Source organism: Leptosomus discolor, chromosome 2 (genome assembly GCF_034619465.1).
Source record: "Leptosomus discolor isolate bLepDis1 chromosome 2, bLepDis1.hap2, whole genome shotgun sequence".
In the NCBI taxonomy this organism is placed as follows: Eukaryota; Metazoa; Chordata; class Aves; order Leptosomiformes; family Leptosomidae; genus Leptosomus; species Leptosomus discolor.
The window spans coordinates 1,462,886-1,483,057 of record NC_141392.1 but is presented as its reverse complement, the minus strand read 5'-3'; the positions used below and the strand labels follow the sequence as shown (position 1 = coordinate 1,483,057).

Genomic DNA, 20,172 nt, shown 5'->3' with positions numbered 1-20,172 from the left:
GTTGAGGGAGGATTGCACACGGAAAAGAATCAGGGCCAGAATCCAGGCACAGAAGAGGTTTCACCCATTTATTAGAACAAGCAGTAAACAAAAATCTCCTAAGTACAAAATCTAAATGTTCTTGAGTCCTCATCCCAGACAGGAGAGTCACAGCATGAAGGGCAGATCCAGGTTCTTCTCACCAGTGCCAAAGTAGATGTGGCCGTATTGCTTGGTCAGGGGGACGTGGTAGAAGGTCAGGCCCAGCCACAGCAGGCTCCGCAGCACCACCACAGTGCCCCCCTTCTCCAGCTGAACCGTCCAGGAGCCTGGGCGAGAACATGGGCTAGTGAGTCCCTGGGAAGCAGAGTCACAGAGGCAGCGTTCCTGCCCCCAGGCTGGCAGAAGGACTGCGGGAGGGCCTGCCTGACCAGTTAGCAGGGCACAAGGCTGCACTGGGATTTGTGGCAGCTGAAAAGAGGGAAGTCAGGGAGACCAGAAACCCTGATGCCCTTTTTTTTGTCAATTCAGCCCTACAGGCTGCCCTCGCCTCCCGCTGTCTGTGTCGAGGTTTACACAGCAGCACATTCCCATGGCTACGGTGGTAATGTCACACACGTCGCAGGAAGGGACCCCTGGAACCCCACACTTGTATACTGGATCCCCAGGAGAGGCTGCAGCTATTCTTGGCCGCCTCTGAGCGGGCAGCAGTTACTCTAACAAGCTCTGCCACCTACTTGGTCTAGCTAATAGCTAGAGAGAGCCAAGGCTAGCTACAGCAATCCTGCCTAGGTATGAAATTTCTTCTTAAAATAAACTTGTGGCATTAGTAGTGCAAAGAGGAAGAAGGCAATTTCCTGCTCCAGGGAAGACTGGTTTCCCTGATGCAGCAACTGGGAAAGAGGAAGACGAGAAAGTGGAAAGCAGGGTATTTCCTATCTCGGAAGCATTTACAGAAAAGGTTAATTCTCTTCAGTCTTTCTTGGCTCCAGCACTGAAGAAGATGTGCATGGTAGGGGCAAAGGGATTAGTTTCCGCATTCATTTTGCTTTGGCTCTGCAGAGGCGGTTCAGAGCCAGTGTGAAAGCGCAATTTCTTCTGGATGCAAGGAGCTCTGAACCGCTAAGTATTTGGTTTGCATCTGACACGGCAGCCTGGGAGCAGCACTGGAGGGGAGGGGGCTGGAGCATCAGGTTGGGTTCAGTGCCGGAGGGCAAGGAGCTGCCAGGAGAAGAAAATACCAGCTTCAGCACCAAATCAGTAATGCCTAGAGGCTGCAGTGTAGGGAGGAAGTTCCTGCTGAACCTCCATCTAAAAGTAAAAGCAGCAGGCCCAAATAACAAAATAATAATTAAAAAAAAAAAAAGGCAGTCGGAGCTGTCAGGCTACTACTGGCCTGGAGTCAAGTGGTGCCTGTCTGCACCCAAAGCCAAAATCTACCAATTCCAGAGTAAGCAGAGAGCCCGTGATGTGTTGGGCCAGTTAGCGTTCATCCTGCTGGATCGTTTTAGGCTTACCAGTTTACGCTATGACTCAAGCTTACTCGTGTTGTGGTTAGCCCGGGGAAGGGCTTCTGAGATTGGGGTCAGCTGCCAGTCCTCAGCCTCCCACTACCTTCTGACTTTGGCCAGTTTTAGTCACATCCAACAACAAAGGGCTGAAGGGCTTAAACGCCACGAGTTCCTACAACAGGTCTGCACAGGACGTGGCCCAGGGGTTGAGTGCAGCTCCTGAAGGTATTGGTTTGGTCTGCCGGGGGCTGCGAGGGCCCGCTCGCACCGCTTGTCGTCCCTTCTGCAGCTCATGGCAAGCTACAGGAGTTGGGGCAGGAGGGAAGTTGAGGGGAAACGTGTATGTGGGGGCTGCAGGAGGAGGAGCAGCACAGCTCAAAGCCCTGTGAAACCAAGCGTCACGAGTTGGGCGGCTCACCTGTCGCCTCCCTCTTCTCTTTGTATTTCTGTACTTTTCAAACATTTCTTGGACACCGCTGTGTCCCCTGTCTCCTTCGGTAGCCTGTTATACCACAGCATGCACAACATTAAGTCCTGTGCCATCCTGGACCTGGACCTTTCAAAGTACCCCCTTCAGGTACGTGCAAACATGGAACTGGGTGAAGAGCAAGAACACCGACCTCCCGTGACAGTCACGGAGCTTTCTGACAAACTGGCTCTGGCTGCAAGGCACAAGTACAAAAGAGACATTCAGAGTCTTTAAAGACTCGGGAGATTGCTGCCCTGGAGAGCCTACTTCTGCCTCCCTCAGCTCATGTTTCCAGGACAGACAGACAGCTGGAATCCCAGCAGAGCAAAGCACTGCTTGCTGTAGGGCAGGGTCAGTACGGGCGTGCACCAGCTTTCCACCCGCCTTGCACCAGCACGCTCTTTGCACAGGCCCTAGTTAAAACGTGAGCTCGGGTCATCACAAGCGGTGGTTTCGCATACAAGGCGACCCCAGTCTCCCGTGCAGTCTCCAGTGCCACTGATACGGGCACAAACTGGGCATACCTGGAATAAAACACGTATTGTGGCTCAGAATTTGTAATCCCAGTCGCTGACTGAGTGACTGACTGACAAAATCTGCACGTTCTCAAGAAACCTCACTCCTTAGATAGCATGGAAACCCAGGTGAAGAACACTTCACTACGAGGCAGATCATCCAGCGGCTGAAGCACTGCAGCTCTCTGCCGTCAAATGACAAGCTTTCAAACAGTTTCTTGAACTTTGCCTCTACAAGTTTTCAGCATTTGCTGGTGGCAGTAGCTAAACTATGCATAGGGGTGTTGAGCAACAAGTGGCAAGCAAATAAGTCTGAATGTAATCGTGACAAATAACTTTTTCCATTTCTCCTTTGGACACTGAACTGACTTTGCTTTCACTGCAGGGTTCTTGCAGCTTGAACTTGCAGAAATGATCTGCAAGCCCTTCATCCAAATACTGGTGGTTCCTGCTGCAGCTTTACATACTGGCTTGCAGGGGGGACTGTGAACTTTTAGGAGAGTTGCTCTGGCAAAAAGATAATGGAATGAGGAACTCTCATTGTCTTTGATTTAGGACCAGTCCTCTGAGAAGCAAGTCTGTCAAGAATGGGACTGTGCCTTGCGTTGCTGGGTGGTGAAAGCCTTTAGGAATTATCTAGTTCGGTAATGCCTCCCAACGCGCTGGAAGCATCCAGCTGCCTGGGTGTATGTGATAACTTCTGTATATGTGGTCATGTACACAGGTGAACCCTCGGCCCCAAACAATTTACAAACAAAAAGAAATGCCTGGAGCATTGTAAGTGGGAAAGGTGAGAGGGAAAACAGGGATACTAATGCTCTCGGGAACTATATCTGGATTCAGGCTTCTTTTTGTTGGACAAATTTGCAGAGAAGGTAGAGTAAATCAAGTTCAACTCGATTAAATCCATATCTGTGCTCTGGGACAGTACAGCCCAGGGACCCATGATCTCCTCACAACATTTACCCAGTGTCACACAGGCTTCTCCATCTCCGCAGAGTACTCCTCAGCAGTTAACTCTGCCCATCAAAGTAGCATCCCGTGCCCCTTCGCCCCTGGCAGCAACGGACAGGTGTAACGAGGACAGCTCCGTTCACCGTATGCTGGGTCTCTGAGGGCTGTGATGTGCAGCTGCTTCGCTTCCCTACCGTCTGTCCAAGCTGCAAACTCTCCAAGGGCTCAAATTTGTCATTTCATAAACGTGAGACCTTTGGGGAACATTAAGTTGTTATGCTTTCCAACTGTTCTCTGATCCTTGATTCCGCATCTGTTTCCATGCAAGCACGGACAACAAAGTTTTGCTGGTGCTGCGTAAGTCTCCCTGGGAAGGAGGGCCTGCACAGAACAAGCAGGTGACTGAAGAGCAATCCCAGCTGGACCAACCCAACATAGGTTGAGGATAGGAAAAAATGACAAGAAACTGCCTGAAATTCTAATGTCATTTGCACTCAGATCCTGTTCTCAGCCAGCATGACGATTAGTCGTAGAGCTGCTCTTTATTTTGCAGAGCCAGGCAGCAGCAGCGGGGCCATCTTCCACCTTTTACTAACCAGATCACTGGGGACATTTTTCTAACCCAGCTATCAGAGGTGATTTATTCAGTATACTCTTCCAGACTGGACTTTGGCAACACACAAAACCCATTCAGAAACTGCATTTGATACACAACACTGGTGTTTGCCTTCTAAGACATCCCATTAAAGTCCTGGAACCTATCTGCTTATCTTGGTCCTTTTCTTTAAAGGAAGAAATTAGAGCCCATTATCTCAGTTCTTATTTTTTTCCATACCTCACCGCGTTCGCAGCATTTGGGGAAACGGTCCAGAAAACAAACCTAATACCTGAACTCATGAGACATGGAGAAAGTTGTTCTCCTTGAAAGATTCGAGCCAACTGTATTCTCTTCCATCACAGCTCAAATCTCACAATCTTCTAACAAGATGCTTTTTCAGGCCCACCTTCCTTGTAGGAGTTTAAAATAATGATGTCATACATCCCTCTAAGAGTACTTTGATCAGTAGCTAATGAACAGTATGAAATAATAGCTTAAAATGAATATGCCTTCTTTCCTCCTTCAAGAGAAAGCCTTGGAAATGCATTTAGTAATACAATACAAAATGAGATAAGAACAATTACTAAAATTAAATGCTGCTTTTATATTCCCCCCCCCCCTTTTTTTTTTTCTTTTTTTAAACTTCCCTACTGTTACAAATGGTTCCTGGGAGTAAAATCATGGCATAGGTAGGTGTAGGTCTGTATTACTATAAAAATGCAGGAGTAGGATGCTGGGTTCAAATCCGAACGTTGGCTCACAACATCCCATGGCAGTCCCTGCGCTCGCCATTACCCCTGGGTCAGACAACGTGTCTTTTACTGAGAGGCTGGGAAGCGCAGAGCGTCAGTCTGTAAGGTACCAAGACTCCTAAATAAAAGTTGGCCGGAAAAAAACCTTGAAAATTATTTGCATTGGAGGGAACACAACTAGAACTAGAAGACAGCAAAGTAAAAGCTGGCTTTCCTAGAGTTAAATACTGATTTTAACTGGCATCTGTGCGTGAGCTGTAGCCTGTGTTGTCCCCAAATCAGGCAGCAGAGTTAACTTCACTCATCATGCAAAGTTCGCTGAGGTGCAGGGAACTGGAGGTCATTGCTCTCACGCTAGAGACTTCTCGCAGTAACACTGCTCTGGTTGAGGCTTCCAGTCTTCAAATAACAGTTCTTTTAAAAGAGCAAGTCAGTTCTTAAGCTGCACCCAGCAAACCTAAGGAAGCCAAGCACTGTCTGTGCTGAAACTGTTGCCTTTTGCTGCTCCAGAAGGGAAGGGAGGGAGCTGCTGTGTGGGAGGAAAGAGCATGGGAAAAATATCCGCTGGATGAAGATCTGGAGCTTCCTATTCCCTCTTTGGATCAGGCTGCAGCCTCCACCCCTCCAAACACAGGCAGGAATTCTGAGGAGTTCCTTACATCTTTCCCAAACAAGAAAGCGCTTTGAAGATCCTGATGCTCACCCAGTGTTAAACCACTGCCTTTTTTATGGCCCTTCAACAGCTGCCAGGACACCAGGGCTGAATTTCAAAAGTCAACCTCCTTCTCAGCTTCTCCTTCCTTTCCAGTCGCCAACAGAAATCCCTCTCTCATCCCCCATGTCTGTCTCAGCTACGGGCTGAATCTTGTCATTCACAGAGGCAATAGGGTGCGTGAGACCTCAGCTTTAAACAAAAGCCTTTTAAGAGGGCTGTTTGCAGAAGAACTTTCCTGCCGTAACTGGTCCACTTTCAGTATGACCTCTCATAACACTGCTGCTCTGGAGGTGATTCAGCAATGCCTCGTTTCAGTGCACGCTTGAGAAGAAACAGCTTTAAGAGCCAGACAGCACGATGGAGAGGCTCCGTGTCGCAAAAGCTCACAGAGGGTCATAAAAGTGACACTATCAATTCCTCTTCAAAGGAGGAAAGGTCTCGAGGGAAAAGCAGCCGCAGCACGGTTGCGCTTACCATTAACACAATATCCAGGTGATACCATGTCTCGCTGCAGTCAGTCCCGAGTGAGAGCGAAGTCCAGACTTACAGGACAAATATTAACACCCAGAGCGGGGCAACATGACCCTTTCCCTTTGCAAACGCAGCTGCTGCTTGGCTGCCTGACCCCGAGCGCTTAGCTCTGACAAAGCTACACGGCACCCGTGGGATTTAGCTTCCATTTCCCTCCGACAGAAAATTCTACACTGGGAAGAGCTTCCTACTTCCAATTTGCTGTCTGCAGGGAACAAAGACAAATTGCAAAGCAGAGCAGCTGTAAGGAAAGGTTACCGGGCTCTGGCTCCCAACAAATTTCTCCACACGGACGTTTCACGCGCAGCCCACCAGCCATAAGGACACATCCAAACACTCTTCTGTGGGGCTCGAGCTCCTTCATGCCACTTACTGGCTGCAAACTACATCTCTTTCATTTGCTTGACACACCACCTGCACCCCATATGTTAACACTGCTGTCAATATTTCCAATTCCCCGTATAACTATTTAATAATAATTAAATAAAAACACAGCCTGGTTGCAGGTTCAGTTCTCTCTTTAAAAAGCCTCCAGAGCCAGGAAAGCACAGCTTACAAACAGTCAGATGCTGCCAAGCGGCTCCTGCGTGGTCCTAACGCCTGCCACGTCCTTGACACACAAATACAACCGTGCCCGAACCTCCAAGTAAAATGATCTTCCTTCAGAGGGTTTTTTCCCCCCCCCCCATTATCCTCTCCCACTGGGGATGCCTCTGCAGCACCAGTGACGGCAGGCCTGGGTACCTGCAGGGTACCTGTCCCCTGCTGGCGAGGAAGACTCGGGGATTGCGGTGTTGTCCGAGATGCCCAGCATTCAGGTGCTTCCCAGCGCTCGGTGAAATTCAGGCCGTACTTGGACATCTGACAACAGCGCGGCTTAATCCAGTGGAAGCAGCCTCTGCCCTCAGACCCTTATTCCCACCCTCATCACTCTTCCATCACAGAGACCACAAAAGTGTTTATTTACTGCCCAGTGAACCAGGTCAGGGAAATGATCTGGCTGAAAAACAGCCGAGCCAAAAATAAAAGTGTTTTTCCAGCAGGAATCTTGCCGCACAGCCAGCAATGCCAACACTAAAGCAGGGACAATACACAGACGTAAATGAGCAGCAGAGGGTGGGAAGGACTGAAAAAGCCAGCACAGAAGTAAGACACATCATATTAGAGCCTCCCTTAGAGCCCAGATAGTTGGCCCTTTAGTCCTGAATCCACCTGATAATTCGAATAGAGCTAGAATCCTTTTTACTTGGTTACTGTTGTTGTTGTTAAGACGCAGGCTTTGCACGGAATGCATCCAGAACAAAGATTTGGAATGGGGCTGTGCACTAGAGGAAACAGCAAGACAATGGGCAATGAAAACTTACAAGGAGTAGGGAAAACCGATTAAAATCCTGCTATTTGGATTCCCTTAACTATGCTACAGATCACCGTATCTTGGGTTCTTCTGTAGTAAATTTAGAAATCTCTCGGAGTGGTGAAGCAGTCTCCTTCCAAAGCACAAGTTTACGCTGGGTCTCGTCACACTCCATATTTCTTGTTCAGCTGGTCGCTGTGGAAACGTTTTTGGAGCGTGCCAGGAGTCACGTAGCATCTACCTGGGGAGCCCCTGCATTAATCCGTCACCTTCGCGGGCTTCTGCGAGCCCATTGGTTGGGGGGGAGAAAAAGAAGGAGTCTCTCGCCTCTCCCTGCTCGGAATGAAAGACGCTTCCTCTAAATCTTGCTACAGGATTTCAGGCTCAATTCAGCTTCTTTGGGGCTTTTGTCACCAAACAAATGTGATGTCTTTGAAAGAAAGATTAACAGTTTGATGAAAGGATGCAATGGACAGCTTTGTTCTAGCCTGCTTCCCCCTAGAGCTTTCGGTCACTGTCACTTTCTTACCCACGGGAGAATATCTGTCTGACTCTCAGAGGAGATTATGGCCACCTTGTAAGATTTTGCCTCTCCTGATAACAAAGCGGTGGCCACTTTGAGGAGGTGATAATGATGCACAGGGGCTGGATTAGGGGCAAAGAACCTCACATTGATCTCTGAATTCTGAGACAACACAAAGCGGTCGACGCTGGGATTCAAACCCCACCGAATTCCGAGGGCACGTCCAATTCGCCCTCCCGCAGGAGGGGCAAGGCTACGAGCTACAAGCCCTGTCAGTCCCCCAGTTGCGCTTCTTACCTCATCATCAAGTTAGCAGGACTGGTTAAAAGGTCTCAGGACGAGGAGCAGATGGCACGGGTTATAAACTGTTGATGTTTTCGGACTAAGCCAGACACGAATTCTGGCCCAAATTACCCAGGAGTTAACCAGTTTCGGAGCAGGCTGCCCCACCGAGCGTATCCACGCAGCACAGCGCAGTGGTGTTCATATTCAACACAATCCTGAACGCTGAAGATGGCTGAGCACCTCCTAGTGCGCGGGCTGGCCTGGCTATCTCTGCGCAGCACAACTGCTCTGCAGATATGACTGTGGGTGAACTGTCCCTTCTCCTTGTCCCCCTGCACACAGCCCCACGCCCCGTCATTCCCAGCATTCCAATCCGTATGATACTGGGGTGCAACAAAACAAGACGAGGCCCTGGGGGCTCCCTCGCCGCAGGAGTTCTACGGCCAAAGGGGAGGCCGACAGCGAAGGAAAGCCCCGTGCAGGGCTGGCAGCGATGCCAACCGCTGCGCAGGCAGGAGCTGCCGCTCCTCAACGCGGAGCCCCTTCAGAAACAGATCGCTCCTAGCCAAAGCTGACCTCCTCCTGACTTCAGTGACACCCAGGCTGCCCCAGGCTTTCCCCTGCAAGTAATTTTTCATCGTTCCCTAGAGAAAGGGTGAGGCCGAGGCTGACTGATGTCGTGATAAAACTACAACTCCTGGTTCCAAGAGGCTTTACCAGCATTTCCCGTCAGTTCAGCAAGAAGTTCATCTCCTTTTCATGTCCAATGAACCAGAAGCTGAAATTGAGACAAGGTAGGCAATGATTTCTTCTACTGAGGAGGAAAAAAAACCTTTGAATGCAGTCCCTGGAAAGTTGCTATGAAGACTCTGCTTCCGTCCTCCTCCTTTCACTGCTGGAGTCAGGAGGGCAAGAGACTCCACCACCACAGCTCTCAGTTGAGGGGCAGCCCTGCTCCAGTATAAACTCATCCAAGGCCTCTGACTAAACAAGACCCCTGAGGCGATACAGACCTAGGACCCAAAGGCAGTGAATGCACTGCTTTATTGCCCACGGACACAAAGCCCAAGGAAAACAGACTCCTTTCCAGAACTCGAGGCAGAGCGTGGACAGGCAGTCCAGAGCTCCGATACTAGCTGGCTCTGTCGTCCCCCTGCCGTGGTGCCACGTGAGAGGTTCCACTCTGATCTTGAACTCCCGAGCTGGCAGCACCCCAGCTTGCAGGAGGGACCACATCTTGTGTTGCTCCCAGGCAACTCTTGGGTCACTGGCCTTAACGGCCTCGACAAGCTCCCCCAGTCCCCACATCGCGAGCAAAGATGAAGTGTCTCTGCTTTTGAGGGATGTAGGAAACACGGTTCTGTATTTGTGTATGTCCAGCACATGCCTGGGGTGGCTAAAGGTGCTAAGGAAGCTATTGAAAAGCCCAGTGACCATTCCAGGAATTGCCTAAGCTTGGAAAGCACAGAGTGTGTGCTCCATACCCGCCGTTCAGGTCCGGGCACCACACAGAGTCTGGCAGCTCGGGCCGTACCTTCTCCCCAGTTTGATGCTGCTCTCGGTGCTTTTCTTTCTCATTACGCTCTTCGGTGGTTCCCTTCTCTGTGGCAGACCTGACAATGCTGGCACCATAGTGCGCCCTGCTGGAAGGTCGCAGCTACGGCCCTCCTGGAATTATTTCTGGGGATGGCTGCCTCGAGTTTTAACGGAGAAACTCGGGTACCAGCGCTTGAACTAATACTCCCCTCAGCCAGCTGTTGAGTTCGAATCTCACATCTCCGAGCCGACGGCTCTGAGGCACGCTAATCTGCTTTGCTCCTTCTGTACCGCACTGCGTTACAAAGCTTGTTTGACAACACCACTTGATAAATGTCAGGTAACTCCAGGGGATACTGCAGCTCAGTTCCACCCAGTCGTGAGCCTAAGGATCGCCTCTCCTAACCGGGAACGAGGATAGCTGTGAGCCACACCAGGGCTTTCGCTCTCCATTTTGACTACCTCTCTTTATCCTTGCTCGCATGAAGCACTGCCCTCTCATTCATTATAGGTCTTTTAGTTTGGATTTCAGCGAGACAGCTTGAAAAGCCTTGTCCCCGTGTGGCTCTTGGCAGGCTAGGAAGTAAAGTGCTCTTGCTCTCAGCTTTCACAGAGCTGGGGAGGTGCTGCTTATTGTTAAGCAATGAAAGGGGAGGGCTCAGGTCACATCTGTGAAATGTTAGCGGGGAAGGGAGGCTGGGTGAAAGTAGGTGGCCAGCACAGCATAGCACTTTGCTGGATTTTGCAAGGCCACTGGGGAGATAGGCAGCCATTTGTCTTAGAGCCCTGATAACGGGAGGACTCGCTCTCTGCTGGCTGGCTGGGGGCTGTAAATACCTCTGCAGACACAGACCCTTCCAATGGCTGGAGACAGAGGCTGATAGGGGATTAATCGCCTGGAGGGGGGGTCGAAAGGGAGTTAATTAGCTGTGTTAATGCACGGAGATAAGGCAAGTTCGTGTCTCCTGGCCTTCTTCCTCCCAGCACATGGGCTTTTGGGGCAGCCAAGATGGGGCGACCAAAATGGCTTTTCAGAGTGGCCGAAGGAAACCATGTCCCCTTTAGAAATGCAACCTCTCCATCTTCAAGGGCCCATTAAGCACCAGCTTTTGCTCAGCCGATAAACAGAGTGCTAATGAGGCTCAGAGGACAGGAGGTTAGTGTTCTAAGCCAGGCTGCTGTTCAGCGAGCTTACAGAAAAGCTAGTGCCCAAAGTATTCGGCCAAGGAAACAGCCACAAATCCCTTTGTCTGGCATGCTGTAGAAGGAATGCTCCTGCTCCAAAAACACTGCACTTTCAGGTGAAGAGCCAGAGCTACAGACTGAGTGGCTGTCACTCCCTCCACAGTCAAAATGGTAAAGGAGCTGAAGTGATCTTCTCTCTAGCCCGTTCTCCTCCTCTAGCTGGACCTTGACACAGCAAGTAGGCAGACTCGCTGCGATCCACCCTGCCATTGTATACCCATTTAGAACGATGCCATAAAATCCCTCCCAGCATTGCAGAGGCAGCAGTTACATGCAAGAGGTCTCGGCTCCCCAGGTGACCCTCCCCAGCGGACAGCCCTAAGTCAGGAATCTCTTCAGTCCTCTTGTGGGCCCTCGGGCATCGTGGTTCAAAGCAAAGCCAGCTCCACTGGGAGTCCTGCGCTTAGCGGCACCGTCTCAGGAACCCCCTGTCACCTCGTGTTATTGTCACTGGCAACGAAGCAGCTCGAACGAAACGCCCCCCTCCACAGCTGTCATCGAGGTTCCAGCCCGGCGTACCAGGACATCATCTCTTGGGGATCCCTGCGTCCCACTGCCCGGTAAACTGAACTCACCCCCTCCTGTCTGGCACTAGCAACCTGTATTTTATTTGGCTAAAACACAGTTCCCAGGAAGACATCCAGCGTGATGCTAAGATACCCAGATATACGGACTCACCCACTGCACTTGCTAGCTGACAGTTCACCATTAAAATTTGTACCTAATTTTTCATTTTTCTGGCTGTAATTTTCAGCTGCTGGTTCCTGTTAGGCCTTTCTCTGCTATACTAAATAGATCCTCAGTACCCAATACTCAAACTCCATGGAGTATTTACACAGTGTAACACAGTCATTCTCATGTTCTTTTCCGCAAGATAAACAGACTGAACTGTTTATGTCTCTCACCAGCCCTTGAATCATTTTGTGGCTCTTTTCTGCAACTCTCCAGTTTTGCAATGTGCAGGAATCCAGCTCCGGTTCCACTAACAGTGTATGCAAAAGTCGAGTCACCTCCCTGTCCCTATTGCTACGCCCTTGTTTATACATCTACAGATCATACTGGCCTTTTAAGTCTCAGGACCAGACTGGGAGCTGATGTTCAGTAGGTTGTGCCTGGATTTCCTTTCAGAGCCGCAGCTTCCAGAATACAACTCTGGCTCCCAGTTCCTGCCCTTGGATACATGATTTTGCAAGTAGCTACCTCAAAACGCACTTTATTTAGGTAAGCCCAGTTTACCAGATCTCTGTAGCCATCCCGCCCTTGTCCTTATTTGTCTCTCCGCCAACCCTTTACTTCTCGATCATTCACAAATAAGTGGAAGAATATCAGCCTGGCATTGGTCCCAGCTGAAGACCCTTTCTGACCCCTTCCAGAAATATCCCCATTCAGTGATTTCTGAATCACAGCTACTATTCAAGGTAAGTTTAGGGGAATATTTCTGTCATGCTGGGGTTTATTCAAGGTTAGCATTGTAAGTGTGCCACCAGTCTCCCGAGATCGTGATTTCAGGAGTAACTCACCTGGCTCTGCCATTTTAATTTTTTGACCCACAGTAAAGGCTGTCTAACTCTACCCTCCCTTAGCAAACAGTCTGAAAACTGTCTGAAACAGTATTTTATTGTCTTCATTTGACACAAGTCCATATTCTTTCCAAAACCAAACTAGAAAAAAAATTACTGAGCATTTCTGCCCTCCCACATTGTTATCAGCCTTTTTACCATCACCATCTAGTGACAGTTCCCAGTACCACTAGTATGCTTTCTTTTCCTCTCAATCTACTTGAAAGAAATCCTCCTTACAGTTGTCATGGACCTCTGCAGGTTATCCTGCTTTCCTTTGTCATTTTCTACTCACTACAAACTGCAATTTATATCCATCATTAATGGTTCCCAACTCTCTGCATTTCCTTTTATATTGCTTTTTTGATTCTAATTCCTACTCTTCTTCCACCAGTGAACTGTGGTAGGCTTTCAGCCAAACACGGCGCTCTATTGACTGGGAGTCATGACTTCTGAAGAGAGTCTTCTCATACAAATCCTGTTTCCACTCATATCTTTTCCTATCTAAGTTTTCCTCTCCCTTTGCCTCCAGCATGCCTCCCCTCCTGCATCAGGTTTTAACAGTGCCCTGTTGGTGTCCCTTATCTCCACATCAAAGCGATCCGAGTCAGTAATCTGTAACAAACCTTCAGAGTCAAGTTAGTGCTTTTCTGAGCTGTAGTTTGAAAGCACCAAAGAATTTAATTTTCCATGCCCTGTTTTACTTCCTCCCAAGCTTTCCATCCTACGCTAGGGCCTTAAGCTTTCTACCATCCCCTTCCGTTATCCTTCCAGAACGTAGCATAGCCTAATGTGATGCCACAGCCACAGCAAAATCGTCCTTCCCCCTCCATTTTCCCTGTCCTCATCATGGCAATGCCTGACAAGTGCCTGTCATTTCGTATCTGCACAACATGAGGTCATCAAGTGAACGCGACGTCGGCATGGTAGGAATCACGGCTGTTTGCTTGGCCGTTCCGTTACCCACAAGCCCACGTAAAACTGCCACGGCTCCAGCTCCTGAAGCGCTGCCGCCCAGGGCGCTGGCCTCCACGCAGCAGAAAGGGCCACGCTGGCAATCTGCCGGCAGTTGAAAGGCTACATCTAATTGTGCATTAAGTTGAGCAGATTGTCTGCTTAGAGTAGAGCAAACAAGCTTATCTCTAATGCAGGCATATGGCCACCAAAACCTACAGATCCCAGCATGCACCGTTCTGGCCAGCTGGCCATTTGGACCAGAATGAAGCATTACGTGATCTGATCCTGCAGTGACTGAAGATCAGTATTGCAGCCCCTCTGTGCCCAAAAACCATGAGTCAGGCCACTCAAATTCACGGGTCTGGCTCAGAGAGCTGGAGATTTTAAAGGAGATAAACCAACTGAATTCGCTTTCGAGACAGGGTTCACATTCTCCCACTTCTCTCTACAATCATTAAAAAAACAAATGTGTTTTTTAATAAAAGCGAAGTCACACTTGTCTCCGGGAGCTGAGACACCATGATAGAACAGACTCACAGTATTATTAGGGGAGGAGCAGCAACGTCTTCTGAACTCTCCAAGTGCACAGATAACCTGCTAGACGCACAGACAGAATCTGGAAGCTACAATCACCACAGATATCACTGGTAAAGATAAGGCTGGCAGACACTTCTGTTACAAAACTTCAGGTTTTCTAGTCGTGCGCTAAACTCTCTGCTTTTACCATTGTTTCCTTTATTCAACCCGGTTTTAACTTCCTTTCTTCCCACCTCTCAGCTGTCATATAAAATGTTCTCTCTGCCTCCAACTTTCCATTCTGTGAGACACCTCTGCTCTCCTATAATGGCACTCTGTACATTTTATGACAGTTACCCCCTTGACAGCCGTCACAGATGCTCAGTCTCCAATTAATAAAGAAAATTATTCCAACAGTTATTACTTTTAGACAGATTAAAATCAGCCCTTAATCTCTCAGTCCTGTGCTTTTAAGGTACGCGGGGAATTCTAGCCCATGCAGGCTGGGAGCATCACTCAGATGTCGCTCACCCCTGGTCCACTTTTTGTGTATTTGTCGAGGGCACAGACAAATCTGGCTTCAGTCCCAATTCTAGATGCAGTAGATTGGAGAAATCCTACTTCTGCTCTGACAGTAACCGTTCCAGAGAGGATCTAGCCAGGAAAGGCGAGAAAAGCTTCAGGTCAAAGTGAGCAACATGTCAGGAAACAGAAAAAGCACTGTCTGCTGTGGGTCAGGACTAACATGCACTGGCAGAGCTGAAGGAAGGCCGTCCAGGAACCAGAGCCTGAGTGCCTCGTAACCAGGAGTGAGGGACCTCGGCAGAGCCACGCTGATAAAATCAGCAGAAAGCCTGTGTCTGCCCTCTGTTCTTTCTTTGCCCCCCATTTTCACAAGGAACCCGTACTTTAGGCAGCCCCAGTGCTTGTTAAAGGGGGTGGACTGATCTTTCTTTAACGTCAGAGCTCCTGTCTGCATGCGACAGAGCGACATGAGAGAGGCTGCACGCCTTGCTGATCCCGCAGCCGGTTCCTGTCTTACTGCCTTCGCCTGACAGGCTCATTCCATCGATCCCCGGGTTCAGTCCAAAACAAAAAAAAAAAAGAGTGGGACAACGCAGACAGAGCCGCACAGGCATCCTGACGAGTCTCCTCCTCTTCCACTGAGCAGCGCCCAGCTGGACGGGAGCTCAGGTGGCCTTTGGGACCCAACTTTTTCGGAGGAGACGGAGATCTGCCCTACCAGCACCAACCCCCGGGGAAGGGGGCAAAGGCTCAGGCTTACACAGCCCTCGGGCTGCCACCAGAAGGCGAAGGCAACGACGCAGCTGAGCCCCGCTCTCTGCCTGCCACTGCCCGAAACGCAGCTAACGAGGCACATTTGACCTGGAGACTCCAACAAAACCTCCCTCTCGGTGTTGAGCGCACAGCGTGACCTGCCAGTTGCCTGGTCCCTTGGGCTGGATGCAAGACACTGCAGAACGGTGTCCGCAGCCTTTCGAAGGCACCGCAGCCCAAGGTGGCTGGAACCAGCTCGGTGATGCTAATCAGCCCTCAGGCTCTTCGCCCGTGGTGCCTGTTTTCTAGGGGAAACACAGAAAGCACCAAGATGCACCTCCTGCTGCAGTGGCTCTGTGGTTTCAGGCCTCACAAAATTAAAAAGTCTCCCTACCACAAACCCTAGGGGAAAAAAAGAGGGGTGAAAAATAAAAACACAAACAGTAGCCATGCCCGAACCACTGTATGAAACCGCAGCTACAATTTTCTTAGGAGGTATCTAGGACCTAACCCCCCATGCAGTACCACTTTTTGAGTGAAAAGGGCCAATTCAACGAGGCAGTGTATGTTAAAATGTGCCATCTCTCCAGACTACACCTCTGGAAAACGACTGCAGCAAGGGCACTCGCAGTAAGTTGAGCAATGGTTTCGATTTTAGCGCCGTTTATGCTCTGAACAGTCAAAAATGTTCAGAATTCAGGCAGGAGCTCACTGGGTTCATCCTCAGTTCTTTTTTGCCAAAGGAAAGATTGAGAGATATAGACAGATAGACAGACAGACAGATAGATAGACAGATGGATGACAAAGTCTGAAAAGCTGTTTACAGCACTGGCAATTCACTGCCCTTCTGGCCAATCCCATCCGGCACAGGTCACCTGCTCTCCTATCCCGCTCTTCCAGGACAGGAAGGAAATAGCAAACCTAAGCTCTGATTGTGTCCTAAGGATCTTGCTAGACAGCAGGACACGAACACACTTGGCCCAATCTGAAAAATGCGGCAAATCGGCACAAAGCAGTTAGAAACAAACAAGTCACTCTCATCTCTTTAGAGAAATAACCTGCCAGAGGGATCCCTGGAAGAGGCTTTAAATGTATTTAGCAGCTGTCCAACAGAACAGTCGAGGTGGGAACTGAAGATACACTCCAGTACACACATCTTCTCCTTCCACAGCACGTGTAACCCTGCTAGAGCACAGATTATTCCACACTACAGCCCATCTAACCCGGTTTATCAAGGGAACGTTTGAATTCAGCCTCTCAGGGATACCAGCTCAGTGTTAATGAGGGCCCATTTAGATAAAGACCACCAATACTGGGTGGGATGGGAGGTGTGAAATACTTCAAACCACATAAATTCCCTCTGTCACCGGTGGAGCTCTGTCTCCCCACAGGGACACCAGCTGTCCCAGGCTTTACAGAAGTCAGGAGGGAATATGGCACATAGGCAGAGGGGATCACTGCTGTGGGCAGAGCTGCGGTGAGGCTGTGACAGCCCTGGTACACTTACAGCTTACCACTGTAAGCGTTTAGAATTGCTTAAAAAGGGAATTAAGTACAATACTAGTAAAGGATAAAGTTTCTTTACAGATTTGCAGGAGCTTCTCCCAAGCACGCCCACTCTACAGTAGCCCACACCTTGTTGCCTCAGCGTTTCCCAGACTGCTTGGACTGCCTTCCCTTTCATTGCACCTATGGATTCTGCTACCTTTACCTTTACCTTGTGGGATATCGTGCTCCAGAGAGTCTAGAAAGTCAGTGGATGGGTCCAGGTCAGCCTTTTCCAGCAGGGTTTTACTCTTCAGGTTAACAGGCTCAGTAAAATGGAAGTAGGAACTTAACTTCTTTGCCTCCGTCAGAGACAGACCTGCAAACAGCCATCGGTGGCGGTGAATACAGCGAGCTGGGCTGACGTTCATCATGCCATCAAACATCATACTGTTTCTTTAACGCCCACTGCGTGGGACAGAACCCTAATCTTTCCCCAAGGGACTCCACAGCAGACCCAAGACTTGCCAGAGAACGGGTGGCAGCGCTCCCCAATGCTGCGCGCTGCAGACGTGCTGCCTGCAGGCCCAGGTACGCAACGAGCACCGAGCTGAGACCAGCTCTGTGCCCACTTGGTTACACCTTACATCTAGGTGGAGAATTCCCTGCAGCTGTAATTGCCAAGTGCTGCCATAAACCATACACAGACAAATGAAACTGCAGGTTTAATGACTCAGAGCCATTGCAGACTCTCCTCCCACCTTCCAGAGCTGAATCATGCACCTGAACATTAGTGGCATCAGATTCCCTCCTCCCTGTTCATCTCACCCAAGGAAGAAATAAACCCGAAATCAAAACACCAGCTAGAGAAAGTCATCTTCATTTACAGCCTCTATGATCAAAGTGCAGTTGATCCTGATAAAAACAATGGGAATTTACCTTCAAAGTTTCTGTTTTCATGCACAGACCCAAGAGGAGTCTTCACAAACGCCCCTCGGGGGATGATACCGACCGCTCTGTCTATCTGCTCTATCGTAGCTACGAGGCGGGCCTCCTCCTTGATGATGGGCTTTAAAGGAAAATAGGCAAATTTTAAAGGCAGGGCTTTCCTTCTTGCCATTTCTGAAAATAAACTCGAGGTGACACTAGAAACCACAATGGACTCATCAGCCTGGAGCCTGATGGCGCTAAGAGGAGGACCACCAACCGGACATTCTCCTCTTAAGAGAAGCAGGAGCAGGCAGCCTAGATTCACTGGAGAATTAATACATTAACTCCACCCATCCTTTCCTCCCTCTCAATTAAGCTACTTACAACTTGTGTACTCGGTTATAAAGAATGCTGCCTGCAGCTCCTGTGTAAAGCTTCAGACACTGTAGGGGGGATTTGTACCAATTGTGTGTAAAGAAGGAGAAAGAACATTTCTGGGCTGTGTCTAGCTCCAGGAGTAACTGAAGCGTTCGATCAAGAAGCTGTTGCTACACAAGGAGAGCGAGGAGATCAGCTCAGGCTGCTTGTTACAGAGGAGGAGCCACCGCCTGTCAGCGTGAGGGCTACCACCGCAGCAGTGAGAGTTCCAAAGCCTTTCGCTGCATTTACCTCCTTCCCGTCTCCAAACAACATTTCAGCCTCTTCTGCACTTATCTCGGGGCACTCGTACTCGAAAGAAGGATCCCCCTGGAAACGGCCCTTCAGCCGCTCGGCCTGCGCCACCACCTCCTCGGTCGCCGGCGGCAGGAGGCTCCATTCCACGCCGTTCAAGCTGCCAGCGACAAGCACGACACGGGCCCGAGCCCGCTGAAGCGCAGGGCCCGCCGCAGCCTTGCCGGGCCCCTCGGGGCAGAGCGAGGCTCCCTCCGGGGGAGCCGGGCAGCGCCGTTCCCCTCCACCCCGCGTCCCCAGCCCCCTCTCTTCTCTCCCCCCAGCCCCCAACCCGGCCTCCCGAGCCCTTTGAGAGGTGCCCGTCCCCCCCCCCGGAGCGGCGGGGAGGCCCGGCCCGGCCTCCGCACCTGTAGAGGCGGCTGCGGGGCGCGGCGCGGTCGGGGCCCAGCCCCTCGGCGATGTAGTAGGTGCCGCGCACGCCCCGGACGCAGCCCCAGAACCGGACCCGGTGGAAGCGGTAGTCGCGCTGGAGCAGCGGCAGCGAGGCCCCCAGCACCGCCCGCTTCTCCGGGCTCAGCCCCGCGCCGCCGCCGGCCACCAGCTCCAGCGCGGCGGGCAGCGCCGCCGCCTCCATGGCGGCTCCGCGTCCCCGTTGCCAGGCAACGGCGGTCAAAGGTGACCGGTGTGCTTCCGCTGGAGGAAACGGCCCGAAACGTCAATCAAAGTCAGCGCCCTGCCAACGGCGCGGGAGGAGAGGGCGGCGCCGCCATGGCAACGGCGCGTCCCGCCTCCGCGCCGCCATGGCAACGGCGCGTCCCGCCTCCGCGCTGCCATGGAGACGGCGCCGGTAGGCCCAGGCGGGCCATGGCGGCAGGCCGCCGGCGGGGCCGGGCCGCCGGCGCGGGAGTGCGGCCGGCTCGGGCTGAGGGCCCGGGCTGAGGCCCAGGCGGGCCGGCCCCGCGGGCGAGGCTGGGCCGATCGCCCTCGGTAGCTCAGCGCCTGAGCGGAGACGGGGCGGCGGCCCCTGCCGTGCGGTTCAGCCGCCGCCGTCGCCTCGGCGCGGGCCGTCGCCCCGCGGGGAGCCGAGGAGAGCGGGGCGGCGGTGGCGGGGCGGCCGGGGGCTTCCTCTAGAGCAGGGGGGGGAGAAAGCGGGGCCCTGGGGAGCCTGTAGGCAGCGGCCCGTGCAGGCAGCTCCGGCTGTGCCAGGCTCAGCCCGGCCCCAGGCCCCGGGACCCCGGCGAGAGCAGCAGTCGGGGCTGCGTGACCCGCACCGGGCAGCCTCGAGGGGCACAGGTCCAAAGGCAGGCCCAAAAGGGAGGAGGGCGTGCAGTTGTGTCATCGCGCCTTAGCGGGGATGCCACAAAGGGCTCCGCTTTCCTCATTTCTCGCATGGACAGCAGCAAAAAAGAGCCCCTCTGAGTCCCCCTGCTTACAGCGTCAGTTGTGCAGATCTTACCCAGCTCGGGTGCATCTGTAGATAAACGACAGCCTCTGCGTCACTCTTTGGGGGCTCGTTTTGCTGAGTCACGTACAGACAGACATCCACGAAACAGCTCCCACCCTAAAAATCTTGCAATCTGTCTTAACACAAAATGCAATAAGTAGTGAGCTTAGACAAACAGCATTTCCATTTGACATCTCTAGGAAGTCCAAGCTCTTATATGTGTACATTAGATCAATAAATACGTGTGTGTGCACTTACATTTCAATCCATTGTCACCTCGTGAATTCTTGGATTTCTCTTTCATCCGTTTCCTGTTCTAAGGAAAACACTGGCCCTGGGACTGCTGCCTGTAACAGTCGTCACC

General features: G+C 51.3%; 1 protein-coding gene across 2 annotated transcripts; it reads right to left on the bottom strand.

Annotated features, from left to right (window-relative positions):
* Positions 1–147: 147 nt before the first annotated feature.
* RSPH9 (radial spoke head component 9) lies at positions 148–18,998 on the bottom strand. Of its 2 annotated transcripts, none has more exons than XM_086460832.1 (5): positions 18,772–18,998; positions 18,362–18,524; positions 17,702–17,831; positions 16,995–17,141; positions 148–308 (listed from the first exon to the last, which is right to left on the bottom strand). In XM_086460832.1, the coding sequence occupies exons 1-5, from the start codon at positions 18,996–18,998 to the stop codon at positions 148–150; spliced, it is 828 nt and encodes a 275-aa protein (XP_086316958.1). The 2 variants fall into 2 exon arrangements, with proteins under 2 accessions (XP_086316958.1, XP_086316959.1); XM_086460833.1 differs by having other exon boundaries at positions 17,702–17,786.
* Between the last annotated feature and the right edge of the window lie 1,174 nt (positions 18,999–20,172).